Source organism: Eucalyptus grandis, chromosome 4 (genome assembly GCF_016545825.1).
Source record: "Eucalyptus grandis isolate ANBG69807.140 chromosome 4, ASM1654582v1, whole genome shotgun sequence".
Lineage (NCBI taxonomy): Eukaryota > Viridiplantae > Streptophyta > Magnoliopsida > Myrtales > Myrtaceae > Eucalyptus > Eucalyptus grandis.
This window is the reverse complement of record NC_052615.1, coordinates 34,884,893-34,906,519: the sequence shown is the minus strand read 5'-3', so window position 1 is coordinate 34,906,519 and position 21,627 is coordinate 34,884,893. Positions and strand designations below refer to the sequence as shown.

The window sequence follows — 21,627 nt, the reverse complement described above, 5'->3', positions numbered from 1 at the left end:
TAATCTTTTTTTAAGGTGCATTTATTTTGTGAAATATATTTTCCTAAAATTCATTACTCATATCATTTAAAAAAAAATAAATGAATAAAAATATTTTCATTAATAAAATATTTAGATATAAATTATTGTTAATAATAAAAATAAATGGAATCTCAATTATCTTTAAACAATACAAATCATCGTTTTTAAGAAAAAACATTTTCGAAACCATCCATCCCCCCAACAAACAAATGGAATCTTATTATCTTTGAAATGAACGATCAGCAATGTTATCGTAATTTTAATGTTTTTCTTAAATTACACGCAAACAGACGAGAGCCGAAATTTCCTTACCAAAAAGGCAATTATTAAAGAAATAAAAAGCAGGTTTCGAAAAGTCATCGGTATTTACAAATTTGGCCTCGCTCGCGTTTAACGTTGTTTTCTTGCATCACTCTCTCTCTCTTTCGCTCGCAGATAATCATCTTCCTGATAGTCATAACCAAACGCCACGACCACGCTCTCTCCATCAAACCATTTCCTCTGCTCGCAATCTAGGGTTTCGGAGGAAGACCTCGATGAGGGTCCGGCGCATCGGCGACGGAAGGTGGGAATTCCGGCCCCCCCTCTTTTTCTCTGTCCGTCCGCGTCGGTTTCTGTACTCTTTTGCTTTGTTCAGTTGGTGCATCGCTCGCTGAATTCCGATTGGGATTCGTCCCTCCGCGGGCTCCGAATCGGTGGTGGTTTTACCCCGTCTTCGAATTGCCCTTCTCTCTCTCTCTCTCTCTCTCTCTCTCGCTCCGTCTAGCTCCGTCTCTCGCTTGCTCGTTGCTTGATTGGGTTCTTGAATGTCGGTCGGGGTCGATCCTCGTCTTTCGGTTTTTCGATTTTGTGGGATTTTGCGTGTTGTGGAATTGGGAGAGAAAAAAAGGATGAATTTTTGGTCGTTTCTTCAATGCGATTGAATTTCTCCCCCGCGGAGTGAATTAGATTCTCGCGCATCTGTGCGTGAGGGCATTTTGTGAATGATCGGAAATTCGGGAACGAGAAAGGGAGCCCGGCCTAGTGTTTGTGGTGTAACAAAATTACGAACTTATGGGGGAATTTTTTGTTCGGTTTCGACTCCAATTTTCTTGATTTTCTTTTACGTACAGAGGTGTGAACTCTAAATTTTTTAGTTTTACTGTACTATGTTGAATTATAAAAGTAACTATAAATGTTGTGCCTTGATGCGTTCGGTGATCTAAATGTCCTTTTTTTTTTTTAAAAAAAATAAAAATTCTAAGGGTGATTTGATTGTGGTTGATTATGATGCTTAGGTAGGTTTTGAGGTTCGAGAAGGCATCTATCTGGAGCTTGCTTATGCCGGCAGAAATGGATACTTCTGAGGATTTTTTGCCAAGACTTGATTTGGACATGTCGTTTGACATACTCATGACTTTGGGCGACCCTTGTGATCTCGCTCGAGCTAGCTGTGTTTCGCGAGGTTGGCACGAATTTGGTATGCTGATGAAAATCGAGAATAAAGCTAGTTTCTTTTGATGTTATTATGTCTAATTCTCTCCATCTGTTTAGTTATCTTTCATGCATGGAAGAGTGTGTTTAGCTCTCCTTGATGGGATATATGTACATTATTGTCTCTCTTTTATGTATGGAAGAGGATGCTAAAGTAGTTCTTTTTGGTGTGATTGGATTGTACCCACTATAGCAATAGTACCTAGCTGATGAAGTTACGTGGATCGGCAAGTTCATTCTGATAATAAAGTTCTATGCCAACTCATTGGAAATGGGTTTTCTATCCATTGTGCTTGGTTGATGAAGTGTGGACATTCAATTGAATTACATTTTAAGGAGAGTTGCTTTACCATAGATGGCTTTTATTGCTTTGTGCTGCTGTAGTGCATTGTGAATTTGCATGAAATACGATGTGCTCTGGCAAATTTTGAGCATATGCTAGTGATGTTTGTAATGCAAAGCGGTTCATTTAGAAGAGGCAGATTTTTATTTTGGCATAGGCATTCAGGAAATAATACAATTAATTTGACAGAGAGCTTGGAACTAAGTTTTAAGATATTGCTCTGTTTATCTAATCTTTCTAGATATGTAGTGACATGATTATATTCCATTTTTCTAATTAATAATTGGAAAGACCTGGTAGATTATCGGCATCTTTTTCTATGAAGCAACTGTTCATCAATTAATTTGTCATTAATCAATTCAACACATTTTGTTGTGTTGCAGTAACAATTATGCTGGATCTTTGACTTCATTTTTGGATGTTAAATCAGTTCACGGATCTCGATCATATTGTCAATTGAATGATTTTGGTTTTTGGCTTTGTGCAGTGATCTCCAATGGTCTTTCCAAGCAACTATGCCTCAAAATGTTTCCTCAGTTGTATGGAGTTGATCGTGTCACCGAAAGCTGCTCCTTCAAAAGTGATGGTGAAACTGGTTCTAGCAACACTAAAGAATGGGATGTTCTGGAAAGGGAGCATAGGGTCTATGGTTTTCTGTCTCATTGTGCTAGATCAATTGTTGACAGGGAGTGTATTTCAGATGCCATAAGCGCTTCCAGCACTGACAATTTCCCGGAGGAGGGTATAAATAATACTCTGGAAATTAGAGATAGGGTTGGAAGGATTGCCTCATACTGGTCCAGTAAAGGGCAAAAGAATCCTGCTGTGCCTGAGACTTTGATCTACAAACTGGTCGGTGATTTGAGTGTTATTACTGAGATCGACATCCAACCTTTTAAAGGTTTTTCCTGATTTCTTTTTGTGCTTCTCTTGTCGATTTTTGTGTTTAATTGTATCTTAAATAAATTAAATTATTGTTGTGGGCAGCTTTTTTCCAGCGAGGATCACCTATATATTCAGCCAAATCTGTGCGATTTCAGATGGGTTATTCTAAAGCTTCATTGGATCTCGATTCGGTCGATCAATCATGTCATATTTCTCCAAATGATAAGTTTGTATGGACTTACACTTCCCCAGAGTTTCCCATGGCTCAGGCAAGTGTGGCTCTTTGTTCCTGCTACATGGTGTTAGTTGTTTCATCTACTAGTCTCTACTGCCCCTTGGAAGAATGCGGACTTGGATAAAGTTGTTAATTCTCTTTTTGTGTATAATATGCAGTACATTTCTTTCTGCTTTCATTACGTTTTAGGAGCACGCTTAATCTTCCACTTGCTTCCTTATATGGGGAAAGAACAATACAGGACCATAAAGTTGTTGATTCCCTTTTTGTGTACTTCAGTCATGTGTTTTAACTGTGTTCCTCACCTTAAGATTGTCATCATTTTCCAAAGATACCAATTTCTCTTTTTTACCTTTCTGTCTTGCTTTGTTGAGTAGCAGAATTTTTTGTCCTTACAATAAGTTCTTTCTTTATAAGGGAAGAGAAATAGCAGCCCGGCAAGTGTTAAGAGACCTACTATGAGTTGTTGTTAGCATCGCCCACAAATTAATGATCGCCATGACATGATGGTCAGAGTATTAGTAGACAGAATGTCTTTGGAGTTAGAGTGTGGAGTGGTTGTCACTCTCGAATAATTAAGGGCTTGAATGTGACATGATTCACGGAAAATTGTATCTTTTGGAGGATTTTTTTTTTTGGCTGACCATGTAATTTCTGTCTTTCATAGGAGAACTGTTTGCAGGAATTCAAGTTGCCCAAGCCTGTTCTTTGTATAGGCGGATTCCTTCTTGTTGAGCTGCTTGGCAGGGTGCAGAGGCAGGAAATGGATGGCTTGTTTTATATTTGGTTGGTCTGCACACTTTTATCCTTGTGACAGATTACTTTGGTGCTTAAACTCTTTTCTGCAAGTATCTATTCTGTCTGTCTTAGCTTCCATTGTTCTTTCACAAGCAATTTTAGAATATCCTTCTTAGACTTTCGACTTCTAAAATTATGCATAGTCTGTCATATAATCCATGCGCATGAATAGTTCATTGACAATATTTTTACCTACATATGGAAAGATGGAAGTGGTGGTTTGCTTTGTATGAGAACTATAAATTACAAAAGAGCTCTTCAATGGTCATTTTTGCATTCTATAATCTTGTGGATGGTCCATTTCTTTTTGGCTCCTCTCCTTATAAACTTGAAGAAATGGCAACAGAGATCTTGCATTTCAAGTGCCAATTTGGTGCGACTTTTACTTTTGTCTTTTCATATTTTAATGCAGTTTGACTTTTCTAATTGAACATCTTGAATTCTTCAGAAATTTGTACATTTGGACTTTTAAGGTCATTTGCAATCATGTCGAATTTCCCCATGATTTTTAAAGCTAATAAAGGAAGGCAATAAGTAACTTAGTGTTTAAATGGAGTGAACTAATTGTATTCAATGGTGCTTATGTTACTGTTTTTTTATTTTCAGGAGCTTTAAATAAGATCTTTGCTCAATACTTGGTATCTGCTGACTTCATATTTTCACCTTCTTTTTCCTTGTGCTAGTATCATGAACTTATTTTATGAGTTGATCAAATTTGAGGTATTTATGGGTTATGGTGGAAACCTTTTGTGTGGTATGACCAGTTTGGTAAAAGTTTCTATAGCTAGGATTTAAAATGCCGATGGTCCAAGAGAAGTAGGATGTGACTGGTTTTGGGGCGCAATTTGATACTCTTAATATGGCATCTTGCAGTGTCTCTCATGTTCGAGTTTCAGGGCGACCTTTAACACCTACATTTGGCGTTGAAATAATCGAACCATCTGGAAAGTTTGTTCTGAAGGCTCTTAGTTACAAAAAAGAAAGCTTACCTGAAAGCAGTCCTCGTCGAATTTCCAGCTTGGAACTGCAGAGACGTGTGAGAAACTTGGAATACATACTCAATATGCTTCGTGGTAACGTGAGAGATGTTGAGGATATATGGGATGAAGAGCAAGATGATTCAGATGAAGAGTTTGTATGACTTCGGCAATGAGTCAGTTCTATGTCTTCTCGTTTATGTAACTTTTCCCCCTTCAAAAAAAGGGGGATCCCAGTAGAGGTCTTTATTTTTGGTCATGGACCTCTCTTGACGAAAGGGAGTATTTAACATTGACCCCTTCTCTTCATGTGTATATTCGGTCGAATTGTGTAGTACAACTTGATTTCATCTCGTTCATCATTTCTCTTTTAACATTGACCCCTTCTCTTATGCTCTTTTTTCTTTTGTAGTTTGTCCAAGTGGGCTTTTGTTTAATTTGGGTCATTTTGATACTTGTTGAGTTAATGTTTTCATATTTGCATTCCAAAATCTTATGGCAAAGAGGTGGTAGACATCCTGGGGCATCCTCTTCAAAATTGAGGTGGATTCCTCATTCGTTTCTGGTTTTAGACCAAATATGAGATTTGTAGAAATGATAACATAAGTCGGTGAACAATACAGTGCCAAGTTGATTGATGTCAACCTTAATTACCATGCGGCTAAGATGCCTAACATTTACGGTCCATTAAGCAAGAGGAAAGCATTTCTCAGCAATATTAGAACTAGAACATGCATCACCTGCAGTGGACTCATGAGATCAGTGCAATTCACTGGAGTCAGCATAACATCGTGACGAAGATTGGCATTCCTTATGCCTTGCTACTCGCGCAAACATTCTTTTCCCATTTTTTTGGCTAATAACACATCAGATAATGTGCTGATGCATGGAAAAAATGGGTGGTCTGCGGTTTTAGTATTGTATGTAGCGTCTCTGGAACTAAGCAAGCCAAAAGATTGCCATGGTCATTGACTAGCGGATCACAACTTCAAAAGGAACGGCAGAATTTGGTGGGTAATATAGGTGATAAATAATTGCAGGTATTTAATTATCACAACACAAGTTGGCATATTGCCGATGAGCTTACACCAACATGGATATGCGTCTGTGGTTATCGCGATTACAACATGAAAGCCTCTTAAATCTACCGACTCCTTGCTTCACGATGTCTTCGACTTGGGTGGCGATGGAAGCAACTGCACAAAAGAATCAGATTAATCATCAGAAAGTTGGCAGCATGTGTTTGTTAAAAGATGCAAAAGACATGGCATGAGATACTCAAAACTCAACGAGCACTATGCGACTAATTGCCTCCCCCATTAGACTTGACAATGTGGCAAGAGAGACGAAGTTGAGACATCATCGAGAAGATGGCATGGACTTCACAATTACCTGATAACAAGAGATTAAGGAGGTGACAAATCCAAAAGCTCCAGTTACACGAGGAGTGACCTTCTTAGGGGCCAACTGAAGCAGCCCAACAGCAACCACTATATCCATGGCTGCCTTGATAAGGGCTAGAGACCTCTCATTTGATTGTCGAACCTTAGCACGGTATTGTTCATTCTGCACAGAAAGTAGGTGTCAAGAAGGGATGGTAATTTAGCCAGCATGACAGAGGCGGCGACAAGAAGTTAAGTGGCTTAGTAAGTGAGAGAGCATTATGACCTACATGATACTTTTCACCCTTCTTTAGATCATTCTCTAGCTTCTTCATTGATACGGAGAGCCTTCCCAACTCCCCAAGCTGATGCATGTGACAAAAACAAATAATGAAGCAATGCTTTGGTTTAGTTTTGGAATGGTCCTTGAGAGGCTAAGGCATTAGCCAAAAGATGAAGTGTCATCACTAGATTGGAGAAAAGACCAACCTCGACCAATGTAGCACATACTGAGGAACCCATCCAGCAGAAGAGTGATACGCGGCCCATCAGCTCAGCACGTTCTTTGTTCTATGTCAAACAAGATATACCACTTTGTTTTCAATTCACAGAACTTTTGAAAGACAATGAAATGCACAATAGCAAGAAGATAACATGCATACCTTGTAGATGCCAGTTCGACCGAGCCAGACAAATTGATCAAGGAACAAGAAAGTTGACAATAGTGCATTTTTGGACTGAGGAACCAGGCAGCAATTTTATCAGACAGCGTGAAGTTAAAAAACACTTGGGACAGGTTTGAGACAAGGATGGAGTAGTCTTACCTTTCCTAGCAAAACAAGAGCAAGGGGTGTTCCTTGAGGAGCTGGACTTATAAGGGCATGGAGATCATTGATGAACTGCAAATAGGGGAAACAACGCATATTATGCAAAGGTTAGCAACAGGCAAATTAGAGCATTCGAATAGAAACTAGAAAGTTTGTCAGAGAAACTGTTTACAACCTTAAAAAGACGAAAGACCTTCCTTGCCAAGCTGGTTGATTTCTCGACATTTTGAGCTGTACTAGGCTCTCCTTTACTCAAAAATCTTGAGCCATATTGTATGGCCCTGCATATCTTGTCCCTTGCCTCAGCCTTGTTCAAATAGAGAACAGCAAGAGCAAGTTCCGCTCGCACGACATCAATGGAACTCATCTTATAGACCAATCTATCCGTAAGAGAAAAGTACTGTGGTTAATCATGTCAACATACCAAAATTCCTTTTCTTTTTCCTTTTGAAAAAGTTCAGTTCGGATAGGCCATATATGTCTTGGATAAAAGAAAAAGCAAAAGAACTGATATAATTCAAAAGGCATCTATAAAAAGCAAAAACAAAACTTCCATTTAGCAGACAACGGAGAGGAAATGCTTCTTAAAGATAAGGACACAGTTTCTTCAGAGCTTCATCAATCTTTCTGTGCTTAGAATCATTCATCCACTTAACCAAAATCTAAACAAACAGATGACTATCCCTCAAGCGGACTTTGTAATGATTCAGGGGCTGTTTAACTGTATGAACATTAGGCAAAACCAACGAAATTAAATGGACTCATGCAACCAAGAAGACTATCACAATACATGAGGAATTCAAAGATTTAGAATCAACGTTATATCCTGCTTTTACAATGAACGTAATACCATGAAAAGAAAATGATTAGAATACAAACCACCAACCTAAAGACATGTATCAGCTGGGCTGACTAAAACAAACCAGAGATTAATGCAGCAAGTGATCCTGAAAAGTCCACAACTTGATAACAAAAGAGTCGTCTTTTATACCTAAAAATCCTAACCGATGAATTGGGTTCTCTCGTTGTTCTATCTTTTCTTAGCAATTAGCTTGTACTTCTTCATTACAATGCAGAGAGAGAGAGAAAGAGAGACAGAGAGAGAGAGAGAGGGAGGGAGGGGGACGGGTTGGAGATAGAGAGAGAGAGGAGTACCAAAGCAAGAGCTGATATTGATGATTAAGCTTGAAAAGCACCAAAATTCTGGTGCACTTTTCTCTTTGCTTCTGTCTCTCAAAGCCAGTAGGATTATGAAATGAAATGAGAGAGTTTGTGTGTGTGTGTGAGCAGTTGAAGCTATCGATGCTCTGTTTTGGCGATAGGCTGTGATAAAGGCTTCTTTGGTCCTCAGAAACCAAGACAAACAAACAAAAACCAGTTCATCAGAATACAAACGCCACCACACCCACCAATTAGCCAATCTTCTTCCGTTCATTCCTTTCAAAATTTTTGCTTACTACTACTATTGCAATTATCTGCCTCTCTTTTATTTTTCTTTTATCAGAAGAACCAGAAAAAACTAAAATGGATTGAGTTCTTCTATCAGCTGCTGATTCAACCCTGTTTTGTTTCTTGAGTATTTTATTTTATTTTATTTTATTTTATTTATTTATTTTGGTGATTTTGAGAGATTTTGGCATTTTCCATCAGGTTGGACAAAAGCCCACAATCAGCACTTCACTGTCCAAAACTCTGGGCTCTCACAAAGTAAATCTGCATGAAGGAAGTCCAAATCAAGGTCCACTTGCATAAAAATGTTAAAATGCGGATCCCAATCCATTTTTTCGGAAGCAAGTGGCAAGATGGGCGGTGCTCACGACATTTCCCCCTTCCTGTGTTGCAGCGAGGTGATAAAAAGGCATTCTCAGTCAGCTTCCACACCCAACATTTGAAATACCACCTGTAGGATGATATCAATTGTCTGTTCCACACACTTCTAATGATTCGGAAGAATTCTACCTGGATTGCTATTGGAATACATTTCATATATTTTTAATGTAAGATGATTAATCAATCATAACCATGTCTAAGTTGTCCAGTGTCACCATTCATTGCCGAATAATATGGGGGGTCAAGTCACCATTACACTTCGACCAGCTGCTCTAAAGCTGTGTAATTTAGCTTTTCCTCACGTTGGCACAAGCACTTCAGTTGCCTTCAACGCTCATCTGAATTGGCCAATTTTGAGTTCTAGCAGCCCAGAAAAGAAAATGACCAACTCTCTTATGCTGAACTAAATAGTTCAGGTTAGTCGGCCAGTGGCAAAACTTGGTGAACGGATAAAGCAAATATAGAAAGGATAAGCTCCTTAATTTCTGTTCATTACACGACATGCTCCTGAATTTTGCTGCAAAACAAGGCGGAAAATTTTTGTCATGTCCAAAGTAGTCTCAGACATTCACGCTCCGAAAGATAAGAGGATAATTACAGAACAGGAGAAGTAGAACAAGAAAATATCTTGAGAATATCACAGGCAGCCGCCGTATGTACACAGTTGAAAAAAGCAGAATTATTAGCTTTATGTAACGGTATTCCATGTATTAGCAGGCTTACGCATTGCAGTTCAGATCCATCAACTCCCCCGTTTCATACAGACAATGAAACATTTATCGTAAATAAGAACCTAAAATGTACAGAGGGATTAATGTGTCTCTCTCCTATTTCCGACTAAACAGACTCCTCAGCTTCCCTTTCTCCAAACGCTCGAGCAGTTTCTTGGCTCCCGGAACATCCATTTCATTAAGCTTCTTCAAATACCCAATCGCCCCATAGGAGATCATCAACTTCTTACATTTCTTACTGGAGGAAAGACTCATTAAGCAGGAAACAGCATACTTTTTTGCAGTGTTCTGAGGACTCGGATCAAGCAGTTGGACCAAACTAGGCACGCTTTTCTCATCTCTCTTGACCTCTCTACAGTTCTGTGAAACTGTCATCAAGCTTGAGATCGTTTGTGCGGCAACCTCCCTCCTGCTGTTTGATTTCGCATCAAGCGATTTCACAAGCAGGGGAATGCAACCAGCTTCACCCACCAATTTTTTCATCTCAACAGAGCTGCACGCCCTGTAAATGGCCGAAGCAGCTGCTTGCTGCGCACCTGGTGACCCTGACTTAAGCACATGAGCCATGCGGGGAAGAAAACCAAGAGATACTAGGGTTTCGACTGAGATGGACCCCACCAAGTTCCTCAATGCCCCGACTGCGGATTCCTGAGGCAATGGACCATCAAGATAAGCCAACAAGCTTCGAACCCCACCCTCTGATACAACGTTCCTCCTTAAATTCTCATTGCTTACAGTCAGGTTTTGCAAGCACTCTGCCGCGTATTCTTTGGATCCAAGTAGAATTCCGTGATCAAGAAGATCAATCATGACCTTCACAATGCCTTCCTCAGCCAGAGTTTGCCGGACATCAGGGACAGCTGATATGCTCTTCAAAGTACTGGCAGCCGCAGACTGGGAGACAGAATCACCACCTCGACAAATTTCAATCAGGGGGCGTACCCCGCCATGCCCAACAATGGCCCGGGCTGTTTCTGCAGACATTGAGAGGCTCTGCAACGAAATGGCCGCCTTCTCTTTCCCGACTGCACTGCCTGACTCAAGAAGCCTTATTAGAGGGGGCAATACACCTTCTGCAACAAGCCAATTCTCACAATTGCCAGATTCAGCCAGTGAGCATATAACCGTGACGGTTTTTTCACGAATGCGAGGAGATGTTGCGGTAAGTAATTGTACTATGGCAGCTATATTGCTCCTTCCCAGTGTAGCCAAAACATTTTTCTCATCCTCTCTCAGCATTTCTACTAAATTGTCCAGGGCTTTATGCTTTGCCTCCAAGTGTCCAATCTGAAGCCTAGCAAGCAACTCCCTAATATTGCTACAAGATAAAGCCTCAGATTCTGTTGAAGTACCGGGCATGGATGGTGGGACTGTAGCCTCACCAAGCATGCCAGTCTTGATTAAAAGCCCACAATCCCCCAAATTCAAGTCCAATTTCCCAGCTAACGAGTCCAGATCGCTCTGCATCCTCAGTTTCCCTTCATACTTCTCTTTCAAGCACAATTCTGCCAATTCAAGCGATTCCCTTAGTGTTTCCGAAACTGCCTGCAACTGTTCTTTGCAGAGTGCATTCTTCGTGAAGCAAGGATGGCTCGAGAGGTCCGATAAACATGATGGGATCTGCTCCAACTTGGAAATTATCATCTTCCACCTGCTAGGAAACCCCTTCACTTCCCTCGCCTTACTCAGTGCCAACGGAACAAGCTCCTGCGCATGAATTAGCCAATCTTCTGTAGCCCGCAAATCTTCTGGTACTTCATTCGTCGAATCCTCCACCATGATTTGTGAATTGGGTATTGACCAAAATCGATCACCAGAAGTTTTTTTAGCAACTGCAAGTGGGAGAAACAGACGGGCTTCTAAGAGATCAATCCAGATGAGAGAAATACTAAAAGAAAAGATATTTGCATATATAAAATTTAATGGTGGGGGAGCAGTTGCAATCATCAACATTAATGAGAATTTAAAATATAATAGGCCACGGCAAATAAGTTAACATCAATTGCTTCGAGAATCTCGCGTGATCATAGAATGCATGTTTAGTGCAAAAAAGAACGGGAAAAAAAAAAAAAAAAAAAGCCCCGACCAATAAGACACAAGTACCTAAAGATGCCCCACGAGTCCTTTCACTTACTTTTCAACTGCTATCAATGCAAATGACGAGTAAATCAGCAAGACCAACATGAAGCTTGCTATATCACTGTTGGTGAAAACGAAAGGCTTCGACTTTTCAAGAGCCAAGGGCTGCCGTCCAATTAAGGAGGCGGAAAATGACTATTCCTCACACATCGCAGCATGCTGATACGTGGAAAAGACTGTCCTAATTCACTGTGGGAAAAAAGTGGTTCCGCGACTTTTAAAGGGTAATTATGCTAATGTGAGAATGAAGATTGGAACCTCGCTTTTCAACCATAAAGACGGTGGAGCTGGGCATCTGATTTTTCTTTTCTAGATTTTGGACACAGATTTTTCTTATCTCGGACTCATTATATCTCTCAAACACAAGAAAGTTTTGATTTTTAGCTTAATTGCCAATCTAACCCAATAAAATACAGCTAGCTACTCACAGACAAAGAGAGAGAGAGAGAGAGAGAAGGGGGCTTTGCTTTGAATAGAAGGTAGAAGTCTCCATCGACAGTTGTATGGAGTGTATTTAAATTTAGCTCAAGAAAACCAACCCCACATAAAAGAAGAAGAAGAAAAAACAATAATAAATCCTAACAATAGTCATCATTAGAAAATGAAGAGCAACAGACGTGAAAGACCATATTACCTCGGTTCAAACTGCTTCCACTTTCTTCAGCACCCGGAGAGGACTCTCTGATATGAAATCCAAAGCACCGAACGTTGCATCGAGCGGACGAAATCTGCCATGGCAAATGCTAACACGGTAAGATCAACAAACACAAGGTATCTGAAAGAAAGGAAGAAAAGAAAAAGAAAGCAAAGCATTTCTCGAAACTTCCACAAAGGAATGACTTTTTCAAGTAAGCAAGCGCATAGCTGCGTCAAGCTCCAACCTTTAAGGCTTGGGAACCAAAAAAATGCCTTCTTTCTTCCCGAGCAAAGAAACCCAGCGTAGCTTCATCTTGAAACCTCCTCTATCTCTCTCTCTCTTTCTGAAGGCTGAACTCTTGCAAGATCAGCAAGAGAAGACGTGTTTTTTTGAGCTGGAAGGAGGGGGAGAGAGAGAGGGAGACTGTGTGGTGGTTGCTCGAGAAAACGACAGGGATAGCGCTTTAGAGCCAGAACGAGGCACACCTACTCTTGTTTCGTTTTGGGAGGTGGTGGAAAGAGTAGACTCTTGCTGGTCAATTTCCCTTCTTTCTTTTCTTTTGAAATTAGCTTGAAAAGAAGAAGACCATGAACTAGAAGAAGAAGAAGAAATGGTGGCTGAATCTCTCTTTTCTTTTCCCCTCCTTTCTGGATCGCAGACAAGGTTAGGACACGCAGATAGAGATTTAACAATGAAGATACTCATTCAAAAATCAAACCCATTTTCACCTCTCTCTCTCTCTCTCTCTCGTTAGGAAGAAGAGTGGTGTCAGGTGTCTCTGTCCCCCAGATTCGTCTGCCGAGATCGTTTTCCTTTATGGTTTCTTGTATCTTCTTCTTTTTCATATTTTAAGAATGCAAGAAACTTATCCTACAGGAAGGACCTGGGACTTAGGGGGTTGTGTAGCCTTACATAGAAATCATTCCTTGGTCAATGCGCATGATCCGACGGCTGAGATTGGGGCCAGGCAGCCGTTGTGCTTGTGCTTGGCTTAAATTTTTGAACATTCACCGCAGTGGTGATGCCACGTGTTGCTGGACACTTCTCGCCTTGAAATTATTGTTCCTGACTATGAAAATGAAAATCATGAGACTGTTAGGGGGTGTTTGTTTGTAACTTTTTTTTTTTTGTTTATGAATAAAAATCCTGTTTTTTTTTTTTTTCGAGGAAAAAAAAAAAAAACAGCGTTCTTTGCGTTTTTATTCAAAATCTATTTTTTCCGAAAACAAGAAACAAAAAGAAATTTGTTTCTTATTTTTGAAACACTTTCAAGAAACAAATTTTCTCTCTCTTCTATTTTTCTTCTATTTCCTTTGGGCGGCAACGCCATCAAGGGCCGGCGACCTTGCTAGAGCGTCGCCGACCCTTGGCAAGGCTTGCCCTCACCTTGGCTAGGCGAGCTTGAGATCGCCCAAATCCAGCGCCACCTAGGCTAGCTCGGGCTCACCCAAACAAGGCGAGGCCAAGCCTCGCGCCCGTCGGCAACGCTCGGCCTCGCCTTGGCTAGGCAAGCTCGGGCTCGCCCGGATTCAGCGAGACCGTCGGCCACAAGGAAGAAATAAAGAAAAAAAGAAAAGAAAGAAAAAATGAAAAATAAAATAAAAATATTAAAAACTTTAAAGAAACAAAAAAAAGAACACAAATTTACCAAACATGTTTTTGTTCTTTTTTATTCTAAGAACAAGTTTACCAAACGCATTCTTCCGGTTAAAAATTGTTCTCAGGAACAAAAATAATTTTTTTTTGTTTTTTTTTTTTTGTTCTCTGAAACAATTTTGAACAGAAATGATACTAAACGTACTCTTAAAAAAATAATGACGCGATTAATACATCGTGCACTGTTAGCCTGTTTCTTCTTTTTTACTTCGGGGTTATTTTTCTGCATTTTCTAAGTACATTCAAAAGTTTGAAAACCAGGCATTACGCGGACGCACGTAGTAACTTCTCGAGCTAATCACATTATATGCATTAAACCGATGACTTGACATTCTCAAACCATTTATCGGGAGCAATGCCATACATGATTTTGTATTAGATTGTAAGAACTTAAATTAATTATTGGTACTAAAGATCTCACTTATTTTTTATCGAGTGGGGTGCCTAGTTAGCTATGCTAAATTAAAGGAAGTAATGAAAATGTTATAATAATTGGGCGCATGCATGAAGCGATGCACTTTTTCTTTTAGGCTTTGACATTATTAGTGAGTCCGGGGGATGCATCCATGACCATGTTAGCAAAATGATTGTAGTCTATATTAATCTACTTCATTTACGAGGACCATATGGCTAAGTTGCTCCTTCCCCTAGTCAACATGAGCACATGCCACTAAACACTGACTTGAATCTTAAATTTCTCAATCTATTCTTTCCTTGTTTTGTAATAAAAATCTCCCTAGCTACCATTGGAAGATGATAGAAAGAAAGGAAGAAACCGATTCTCGATTTAATAATTTCTTAGGCCCATGGTAAGCTAAAGAAAGCAAAATAAAAATTTTCCATAAAAAGAAAGTCATATTGAGAATCAATTGACTTTTCTAGCAAATGAACCTAGTTTTGTGATGCGAACGTGATGTACAGTCCACAAGATCCCTCTCCCTTGTACGTCCTTTTGATACTGTTTCATGTTCGACTCAAACGATAAGAGTACGATGCAATCACTGATGACGCCAATGCTAAGTACAAAAGCCATCGATATTCGTGTTGACTTTTTATCCTTGTTACTCTCCATCCATCTTCAAATAGAGATTATTCAAATTGGTCCATCGATGGAGAGGGCATAATCATGCACAGAAAAAAAAAAAAAAGGCAATATGTAAGGGCATTTATTACATTGACAAATTCGAAAAAAATAAGCTGGCATGTCAGAGCAACAAACATAGAAAATGGTTTGACCGTAAGAGGCTTTATATATGATGAATTTATTCATACAGTAGCATTATCCTCAGTATTACTCATTCTGGGTTCAAATGTTGGAAACTAAAAATGGGTCAATTCGAGAATATAGTTTGGATTTTCATTTCTTTTTTCAGAGCATTTCATTTTCAAGAAGCTGAATGTTGGAAAAAACAGAGAGGCCGGCTCGGGAACTCGTACGGACGCAGTTTCGAGAGCTCGCCTTTCTGGACAGGGACGACACGAAGCACTCTTGCCAAAGCGCTCGGCAGCTCCCATGCACTCACTTGAACTTGTGCATTTTAATATTCGAATCTCGACATGCTTTTGAAACGATTTGATATTCAAAAGAAAAGAGAAGGGGACAAATAAATAAATAAAAAACAGAGAAAGTTGTGCATGTTTAGCGAAGCAGAGGAGAGCAGCGTGAGAGAACGGGAGCAGCCTTTTGGTATGCGGAGGCGAGAGCCCCGAGAAGCGTGGCTCGTGGGGATGACGACGTCCGTTGTCACTTTTGTCAGCTATCCCAAGGCGTGGATGCGTGACCGGAAGGGCGCGGATCGGTCTCCCGATGTTTCTCTCTCTTCTTTACCTTCGACTTCGATTCTACCTTTTCCTACTCATCAAGGGCATGTGAATAGGCCGATGAAATATTGCCGGGTCAACAAGATTCCGAGCCTACTGCCTACGAACAATAACAATTATATAAACAGATCGTACTGCTTAAAAGTCAAAATCGGGCGTATCTTGAGACTTCGAACTCAGAGAACATCTCGGAAACTCAGTCGGGTTCAAGTTCTGTCCGGTGAACTGAATGTGAATTAAATGAACTTAAGAAGCATCAGGACACAAACGTTCCCAATTTCCAAGAGAGGTTTCGCCAGCTCCTGACTGAGGGCCATATATCAAGCCGGACAGACAAGGCTCCGTTTCTAATTCTGCACAGCATGTATTGACTCAAAAACCCACCACCAAGTTGCATTAAGCTCCACTCGGGCTCAGTTTGACCTACTATGAATTCATGATTCCGCAATATAGAGCCCTAACCACTCACTAGAAAGTTAGACTCGTAAGAGAAGGAGTTTCATAAGTTCGTTAAAGCTGCAAGGCTCGAGATCATACTTCCAATCTACCCAAAACGCCACAAAAAACGTTTCTTAATAAGCTCAAGTACCAATTCAGTACCGGGTAATGTAAGCTGGGGTGCTTTTCAAATATCCAGAATCTCTACAGCGGGAAACCGGAAAATTTGCAAATTCATACCAAAGCACAGTACTACAAGGTGTTCAGGTTAAAAAAATATTGCATGTTAACATCGGCAATCATTCAAAGTTCCACCGTACATCAGACATGATTAAACGAACATCTACCTTATGAATCCAAAGCCTATTAAAGCTAAAAGAGAACCCAAAACGTACACATAAAAGGTCCTTAACAGAGCTCCAGAAGTGACCCTGCGCCAGACAATAAATATCCTAAGCCTCACCATCACCTGCCATAACTTCTTTGCTGCGCTTTCTCAAGAACGAGATCTTTCACGAGGTGGAGGTGAACGGCTACAACATCAAAGCACATTCAAAAAGTCAAAGAAACAAACCAAATTAAGTTAGAGGAAAAGAAATGCTTAAATCAGGCTCTGCATTCAAGCTAACCTGTGATATCTCTCATTTACAGGGCTTTCAGCTCTGTCGTATGTGGGACTCCCTCGGGGGTCATCTCTAGAATTTGAAACGGCACCACGCCCATAATCAGGGCTACCCCTATCTCGACGATATGGACTTGGTGATCTCCCACGTCCCCTTCCACGAGGAGACGCATCACGATCCCTTCTATCAGGACTGTAACCATTCCCTCTCTCATCATCATCCTTAATTGCATATTCCACTGTGATTACTCGATCCATCAATTTGCTACATTCACAATGATGATTACTTGATTAATATGACAAGGGTCGTATCCCATTATACTTCGATAAGATAAATAGCCTAAAAGCTCAGTCCTGTCCCTTGATATTCCAAGTAGCGTGTCATGTTGCACTTCTTGGATTCCCACTACTTAGAATAACAAATAAGAAAAACTAAGCACCACCTTCTGACAGCAGTAAGCATAATAGGGGTGCTATGGCATCACACACTGCAGAGATAAACTGAGGTAATGTCATGAACAGACATTGGAACTACTTTGTGATAAGTGATAACCATTCCCCTCAAAATAATTTTATCAGAAGAATATGGGATGTAGATTATCTCAAAAACTCCTACTAAACAAACTTTAACCATAACAGTCTCAAGGACCCCATATTAGAAGAATAAATTTGAAGTTCTCAGGACAATCAAACCTCATATTTGTCGCATCCAAGGCCCTTGTAGCATCCTCCTGTGTCTCATATTGGACAAATGCGAAATTCCTTCTGATCCTTATATTTGCTATCTTTCCATATGGATCAAAATGCCTCTCCAAATCCCTGGGCCTAGTATGTATTGGATCAAAATTAATGACAAACAGGGTCTTCGATGGTCTCGTGCTAGCTGCGGATCTTCTGGAACCACCACCCCTTCTACCACCATTATCATCCTGGGAGACAGAATTGTTAAAACAGTCAGCAAAGTGATCTCATAGACCACCTGAACCAAATCAATTTGTATCTGCCTCAGAGAAAATATACAATCTTTCTAAAGGGAAAGGTTGAAGTCATGAAAGAACTCATATTTTGATTCTCATTCTCGAACCTCAAAATGTTTTCTTTCCTTAAGTAAATTTTAGATTCATGCTTTGTCTTTTCATCTTTTCCTTTTTCAGGCCAATCATCTCAGAGAAGCATGTCAAGCAGTGCATCCAGAATGTCTACTTTGGTTCAACCCTATAACAAATACTATAATCCTATTCAAACGCATGAGTCCAAATACCAATGATCATCACCAATCCTACCTTACTCCATTCAACACGAAGTCGGCGTCCCTTTCTGCCAAATTCTATTCTATCAAGCCTTCGAACTGCATCATCTGCATCTCTCTCATCCTCCATGTAGACAAAGGCATATCCTATAAATTCAAAATGTTGAGGATCCCGAGCAAATATATTTTGGCAGTAAAAAGCAAGCAGAAGAAGAGGACAGAAGACAGCTTGAAATCAGCATAATTTCACTCTTAATATTTATCACTTGAACCCAAAGAGAGGGTGAAAGTAGCAACAAAAGAAATCTATGGAGAGGCAACACAACACCTGTCTTTGGATGTGAGATAGTTGAGATCTCTAGAGAGAAAGATGTTGAAAATTGAGGACTGAAGGGATTCCGGGAAAAGTGAAAGGGCAATAGTGTCTCAAGGAATCATATGATTGGTGCCATTGCAAATTATGTTGGGTCTCCTTAAAAACACAAGAAGATGAAGCGTAGCGCAGGGAAGAAAAGAAATGCAGGACAGCACATCCATCCAAGAAGTACATGGATATTCCAAGTAATCCTGCGCCAAAGATATAGTTGAGCATGGAGCTACATTTTCAACATCTGCTTTTCTTCAAAAGAAAAACAAGCAACAAGCCCATGCAAAACTATTGTATCCAAAGAGAACATCAAAGACTCTTTACGAACCACTTCCAGGCTTTCACTAATTATTGGAAAGTGATCAGGAACAATGACAAGTTGAGGGTGATAAGAAGTGTCTTTAGTTAGGTCTATTTGCTAGTGGACATCCCAACAACTACACCACTTCAAATATTAAGTCAGTGATTACACCTGAAGCACAACCAAACTGTCCAGAACCTAAAATCTCCCTCTTTCTCTCTCAAATGACCAATAAAGGACATCAACTCAACAGTCAATACAAGAGTATCCACGCAAAAGCATCCTTCAAAAGTAAAATAAAAATTGGGGAACAAAGTTACACATCCAGATCTAAGAAAGTAAGTTACCAAGTTGTTATAACTATTCTTTCCAGAATACCTTCTCAGTGTTTGATTAAGTTCCTCACAACATCATTTTGAGGTGTAAAGAGTCTCCTTACTAAAGCAAGATTTAAGCTCTTAGATCTCCCATCTTGTCCTTACCTAATGTAAATAATGTAACCAAAATTCCAGATCAAGCGTTCAAGTAGAAAGGCTCACATAGGAAGAAAAGGATAAATACAAACTGAATAAATTGTCTATATGTGCCTCATATGCTTAAAGGCACATACACTTCTGGTTTGGTCTTACACTATGAGCATGACAGGTCTTATCCATATAAGACATATTTTGAAGTTCTCGCTAAGTTTCATGCTCGAGGTTGCTTGCATAGCTGCTAAATAGGCCAAAAAGCTTGCGATACAATAATCATTAATAGATAAGGAATAAGTGTCGATACAAAAAATAACATTTCAACAGATGCCAACACTAACTCTGAACATGCAATAGCAGAAAATTTACCAGATTTCATATCAACTCTTTCGACTCTGCCATATCTTTTAAAAAGTCGCTCAACATCAGATTGGCGTGCATCATAATCTAGGTTACCGCAAAATATGGGCCTCATTTTCTTCAAGTTCAAGCAATATTATCTGCAAAAAGCTCACAAATGTATAACAATCGTTATCAGAGACGTGAGTGTGGATGAAGAGCAGAATTTAAGAACTATGAAGTAAATAAGTTTATTAAGATAAATATTAAAGTGCAGTTAGCTGGCTATTTTTAACATTCATACTCTTAGAAATATGCAACAACTATCTCAATCAATTTACCTCAACATGACAATTTTACAGTGCATTCGCTATTCTACACGAAGTGACACACTCCAAACAATGCAGTTGGATTTGCACCCAAACATCTAAAAGGCGAATCCACTCCAATTTTAAGACTTGGGTGGTGATGCATGTCCCGTGGGTTATTGTAACACAGAAAAAATGCAATCACATCGTAGATCTAGTTTAATTTTTCAATCAAACCTACAAAATTGCAAGTGAAACTAGAATTACACTCTCAGCAGACTTTGCCATTCTTGGAGCCCCAACAAATGGTTCGAAAGAAAATAAATCAAACTACAATCAATTCCTTCTCCACAATGTCCTTCCAGCACCAAACGCAAAAAGAGCTCCGTTCTCGCAGCATTTTCACAGCGCTCCAGCGCTCTTAAAAACCCAAAACATTTCGCTCGAAAAGAAACAAATTTCTAAACACCGGTCAGCGAATTTCCAGCTCCTAGTGCGCGAAACCTCGAGGCACGAGACGAGCTTAACGAAGAAAATCCTCTCGTTTCCAGCGATCCACGAAGAAGAGCACCCAATCGAAAGCATCAGACACCGCACCCAAAACGCACAAAACGCCGGGCCGAACAGAAGGGCGAATTCACTGTATTCCGAGGCCGGACGAGCGACGACCGGAATTCCGGCCGGAAACCGAACCAGATCTCCGATCCGCTTCAACCTCGACACGACCGTACACAAACCACGCGGCGCCAAGAAAATGCATCGGGCGGCGAGCATGGGGAGGGGCGAGAGGGGGACTTACCTGCGGGGAGGGGGAGACTTTGCGGAGGATGTTGGGGCTAAACCCTAGGCAGCCGGAGACGACGGCCCCAGATCGCGGAGCGCCTGCTGTGTGTTTTTCCTTGCGCAGCTCGAGGACGGAGGAGTCCGGAAGGAAGAGACCGCTTTAGGAGTTGAACCGGAGCTGGGGGAAGAAGATAGCGGGAAAACGACGCCGTAGGGGGGTCGTCAATTGCGTCATGGACGTTGCGCTTTGAAATGCCCTTGACTCGGCTCGTTTGGCGACGGGGCTATTGCAATCCCTGCTCCCGCTCTCGTTTTATTATATAATTAAGAGTGCGTTTTCTTCTGTTTTTGACATATTAGAGAATGTTGGGTAATCATCCCGTTTTCAAGAATAATTTTTACTTACATATAATTTTTCTTATTCTATTTCCTAGACGAATTTATGGCATTAGAATACGTTAAGTAATTGTACAAAATTTCTACTTCCAAAATAGAAAATGATCAATAATGTGTTAGGTACGATTCTTAATTTTTTTAACTAATAATTTCTTTTAATTTTTTTATAATTTCATGAGATTTTTTTTCTTTTTTCCTTACCTTCTTTCTCCCTCTCTAGCCTGTGATCTCGCCGGCCTTAGCAAAGCCTCGCCTAACCACTACGAGGTTGAGCCTCATCGAGAGCCAATGAGGCTCTAGCTAGATTGTTGGATGTCATCTTTGGTTGGTCATTGGCATCACCGAGCCTGGTGACTAGCTAGAGGAGGAAGAAGAAGAAAATAAAAAAAATAAATGGTTTAATTTTAGAATTGTTCAACGGAATAGAGAAATAATTTTTTTACTTCTTGATGCCATTCCAAATCCATTCTTAGGACTAGAAAAATTAACTAACGTTATCAAACAAATTTTTGTTATTTTTATTTTTTATTTCGGGGAACAAAATAAAAGTCGTCAAGAATTGATCAATTACCAAATGGGTCTTTGGGGACTGCTTTGTC

General features: G+C 40.1%; 4 protein-coding genes across 10 annotated transcripts; 1 reads left to right on the top strand and 3 right to left on the bottom strand.

Annotated features, from left to right (window-relative positions):
• Positions 1 to 431: 431 nt before the first annotated feature.
• LOC104442062 (F-box protein At4g00755) lies at positions 432 to 5,104 on the top strand. Of its 3 annotated transcripts, none has more exons than XM_039311348.1 (6): positions 432 to 586; positions 1,299 to 1,465; positions 2,325 to 2,738; positions 2,825 to 2,991; positions 3,625 to 3,743; positions 4,629 to 5,104. In XM_039311348.1, the coding sequence occupies exons 2-6, from the start codon at positions 1,342 to 1,344 to the stop codon at positions 4,894 to 4,896; spliced, it is 1,092 nt and encodes a 363-aa protein (XP_039167282.1). In that variant the 5' UTR covers positions 432 to 586; positions 1,299 to 1,341; the 3' UTR covers positions 4,897 to 5,104. The 3 variants fall into 3 exon arrangements, with proteins under 3 accessions (XP_039167282.1, XP_018727886.2, XP_010053658.2); XM_018872341.2 differs by having other exon boundaries at positions 433 to 586; positions 1,303 to 1,480; XM_010055356.3 differs by having other exon boundaries at positions 433 to 586; positions 1,299 to 1,480.
• A 623-nt stretch (positions 5,105 to 5,727) lies between these two features.
• Positions 5,728 to 8,273, bottom strand: LOC104442061 (peroxisomal membrane protein 11D). 2 transcript variants are annotated; one of them, XM_010055354.3, is made up of 8 exons: positions 8,097 to 8,273; positions 7,117 to 7,321; positions 6,939 to 7,013; positions 6,777 to 6,851; positions 6,604 to 6,684; positions 6,405 to 6,479; positions 6,125 to 6,298; positions 5,728 to 5,928 (listed from the first exon to the last, which is right to left on the bottom strand). In XM_010055354.3, exons 2-8 carry the CDS (start codon positions 7,306 to 7,308, stop codon positions 5,893 to 5,895), a joined length of 708 nt encoding a protein of 235 aa, XP_010053656.1. In that variant the 5' UTR covers positions 7,309 to 7,321; positions 8,097 to 8,273; the 3' UTR covers positions 5,728 to 5,892. The 2 variants fall into 2 exon arrangements, with proteins under 2 accessions (XP_010053656.1, XP_039167283.1); XM_039311349.1 differs by lacking the exon at positions 8,097 to 8,273 and adding an exon at positions 7,933 to 8,062.
• Positions 8,274 to 9,382: 1,109 nt separating this feature from the next.
• On the bottom strand, positions 9,383 to 13,077 carry LOC104442060 (protein CELLULOSE SYNTHASE INTERACTIVE 1). Of its 3 annotated transcripts, XM_010055352.3 has the most exons (3): positions 12,523 to 13,077; positions 12,276 to 12,369; positions 9,383 to 11,334 (listed from the first exon to the last, which is right to left on the bottom strand). In XM_010055352.3, the coding sequence occupies exon 3, from the start codon at positions 11,279 to 11,281 to the stop codon at positions 9,599 to 9,601; it is 1,683 nt and encodes a 560-aa protein (XP_010053654.1). In that variant the 5' UTR covers positions 11,282 to 11,334; positions 12,276 to 12,369; positions 12,523 to 13,077; the 3' UTR covers positions 9,383 to 9,598. The 3 variants fall into 3 exon arrangements, with proteins under 3 accessions (XP_010053654.1, XP_010053655.1, XP_018727885.1); XM_010055353.3 differs by lacking the exons at positions 12,276 to 12,369; positions 12,523 to 13,077 and adding an exon at positions 11,637 to 11,933; XM_018872340.2 differs by lacking the exons at positions 12,276 to 12,369; positions 12,523 to 13,077 and adding an exon at positions 11,606 to 11,623.
• Positions 13,078 to 16,400: 3,323 nt separating this feature from the next.
• On the bottom strand, positions 16,401 to 20,804 carry LOC104442058 (serine/arginine-rich splicing factor RS41). Of its 2 annotated transcripts, none has more exons than XM_010055349.3 (6): positions 20,649 to 20,804; positions 19,572 to 19,702; positions 18,099 to 18,211; positions 17,509 to 17,744; positions 16,823 to 17,080; positions 16,401 to 16,726 (listed from the first exon to the last, which is right to left on the bottom strand). In XM_010055349.3, exons 2-6 carry the CDS (start codon positions 19,675 to 19,677, stop codon positions 16,690 to 16,692), a joined length of 750 nt encoding a protein of 249 aa, XP_010053651.1. In that variant the 5' UTR covers positions 19,678 to 19,702; positions 20,649 to 20,804; the 3' UTR covers positions 16,401 to 16,689. The 2 variants fall into 2 exon arrangements, with proteins under 2 accessions (XP_010053651.1, XP_010053653.1); XM_010055351.3 differs by lacking the exon at positions 20,649 to 20,804 and adding an exon at positions 18,393 to 18,631 and having other exon boundaries at positions 19,572 to 19,698.
• Positions 20,805 to 21,627: the final 823 nt, after the last annotated feature.

Coding starts and splice junctions, on each gene's coding strand:
- LOC104442060 (XM_010055352.3), bottom strand. CDS start 11,281: ATGGTGGAGGATTCGACGAATGAAGTACCAGAAGATTTGCGGGCTACA.
- LOC104442061 (XM_010055354.3), bottom strand. CDS start 7,308: ATGAGTTCCATTGATGTCGTGCGAGCGGAACTTGCTCTTGCTGTTCTC. Junction 7,014..7,116: donor AGGTCTTTCGTCTTTTTAAG/GTTGTAAACAGT, acceptor CCCTATTTGCAG/TTCATCAATGATCTCCATGC. Junction 6,685..6,776: donor GTCGAACTGGCATCTACAAG/GTATGCATGTTA, acceptor TGTTTGACATAG/AACAAAGAACGTGCTGAGCT.
- LOC104442058 (XM_010055349.3), bottom strand. CDS start 19,677: ATGAGGCCCATATTTTGCGGTAACCTAGATTATGATGCACGCCAATCT. Junction 17,745..18,098: donor TTCGTGTTGAATGGAGTAAG/GTAGGATTGGTG, acceptor TCTGTCTCCCAG/GATGATAATGGTGGTAGAAG. Junction 17,081..17,508: donor TTGGATGCGACAAATATGAG/GTTTGATTGTCC, acceptor TTGTGAATGTAG/CAAATTGATGGATCGAGTAA.
- LOC104442062 (XM_018872341.2), top strand. CDS start 1,342: ATGCCGGCAGAAATGGATACTTCTGAGGATTTTTTGCCAAGACTTGAT. Junction 2,739..2,824: donor CGACATCCAACCTTTTAAAG/GTTTTTCCTGAT, acceptor TGTTGTGGGCAG/CTTTTTTCCAGCGAGGATCA. Junction 2,992..3,624: donor CAGAGTTTCCCATGGCTCAG/GCAAGTGTGGCT, acceptor TGTCTTTCATAG/GAGAACTGTTTGCAGGAATT.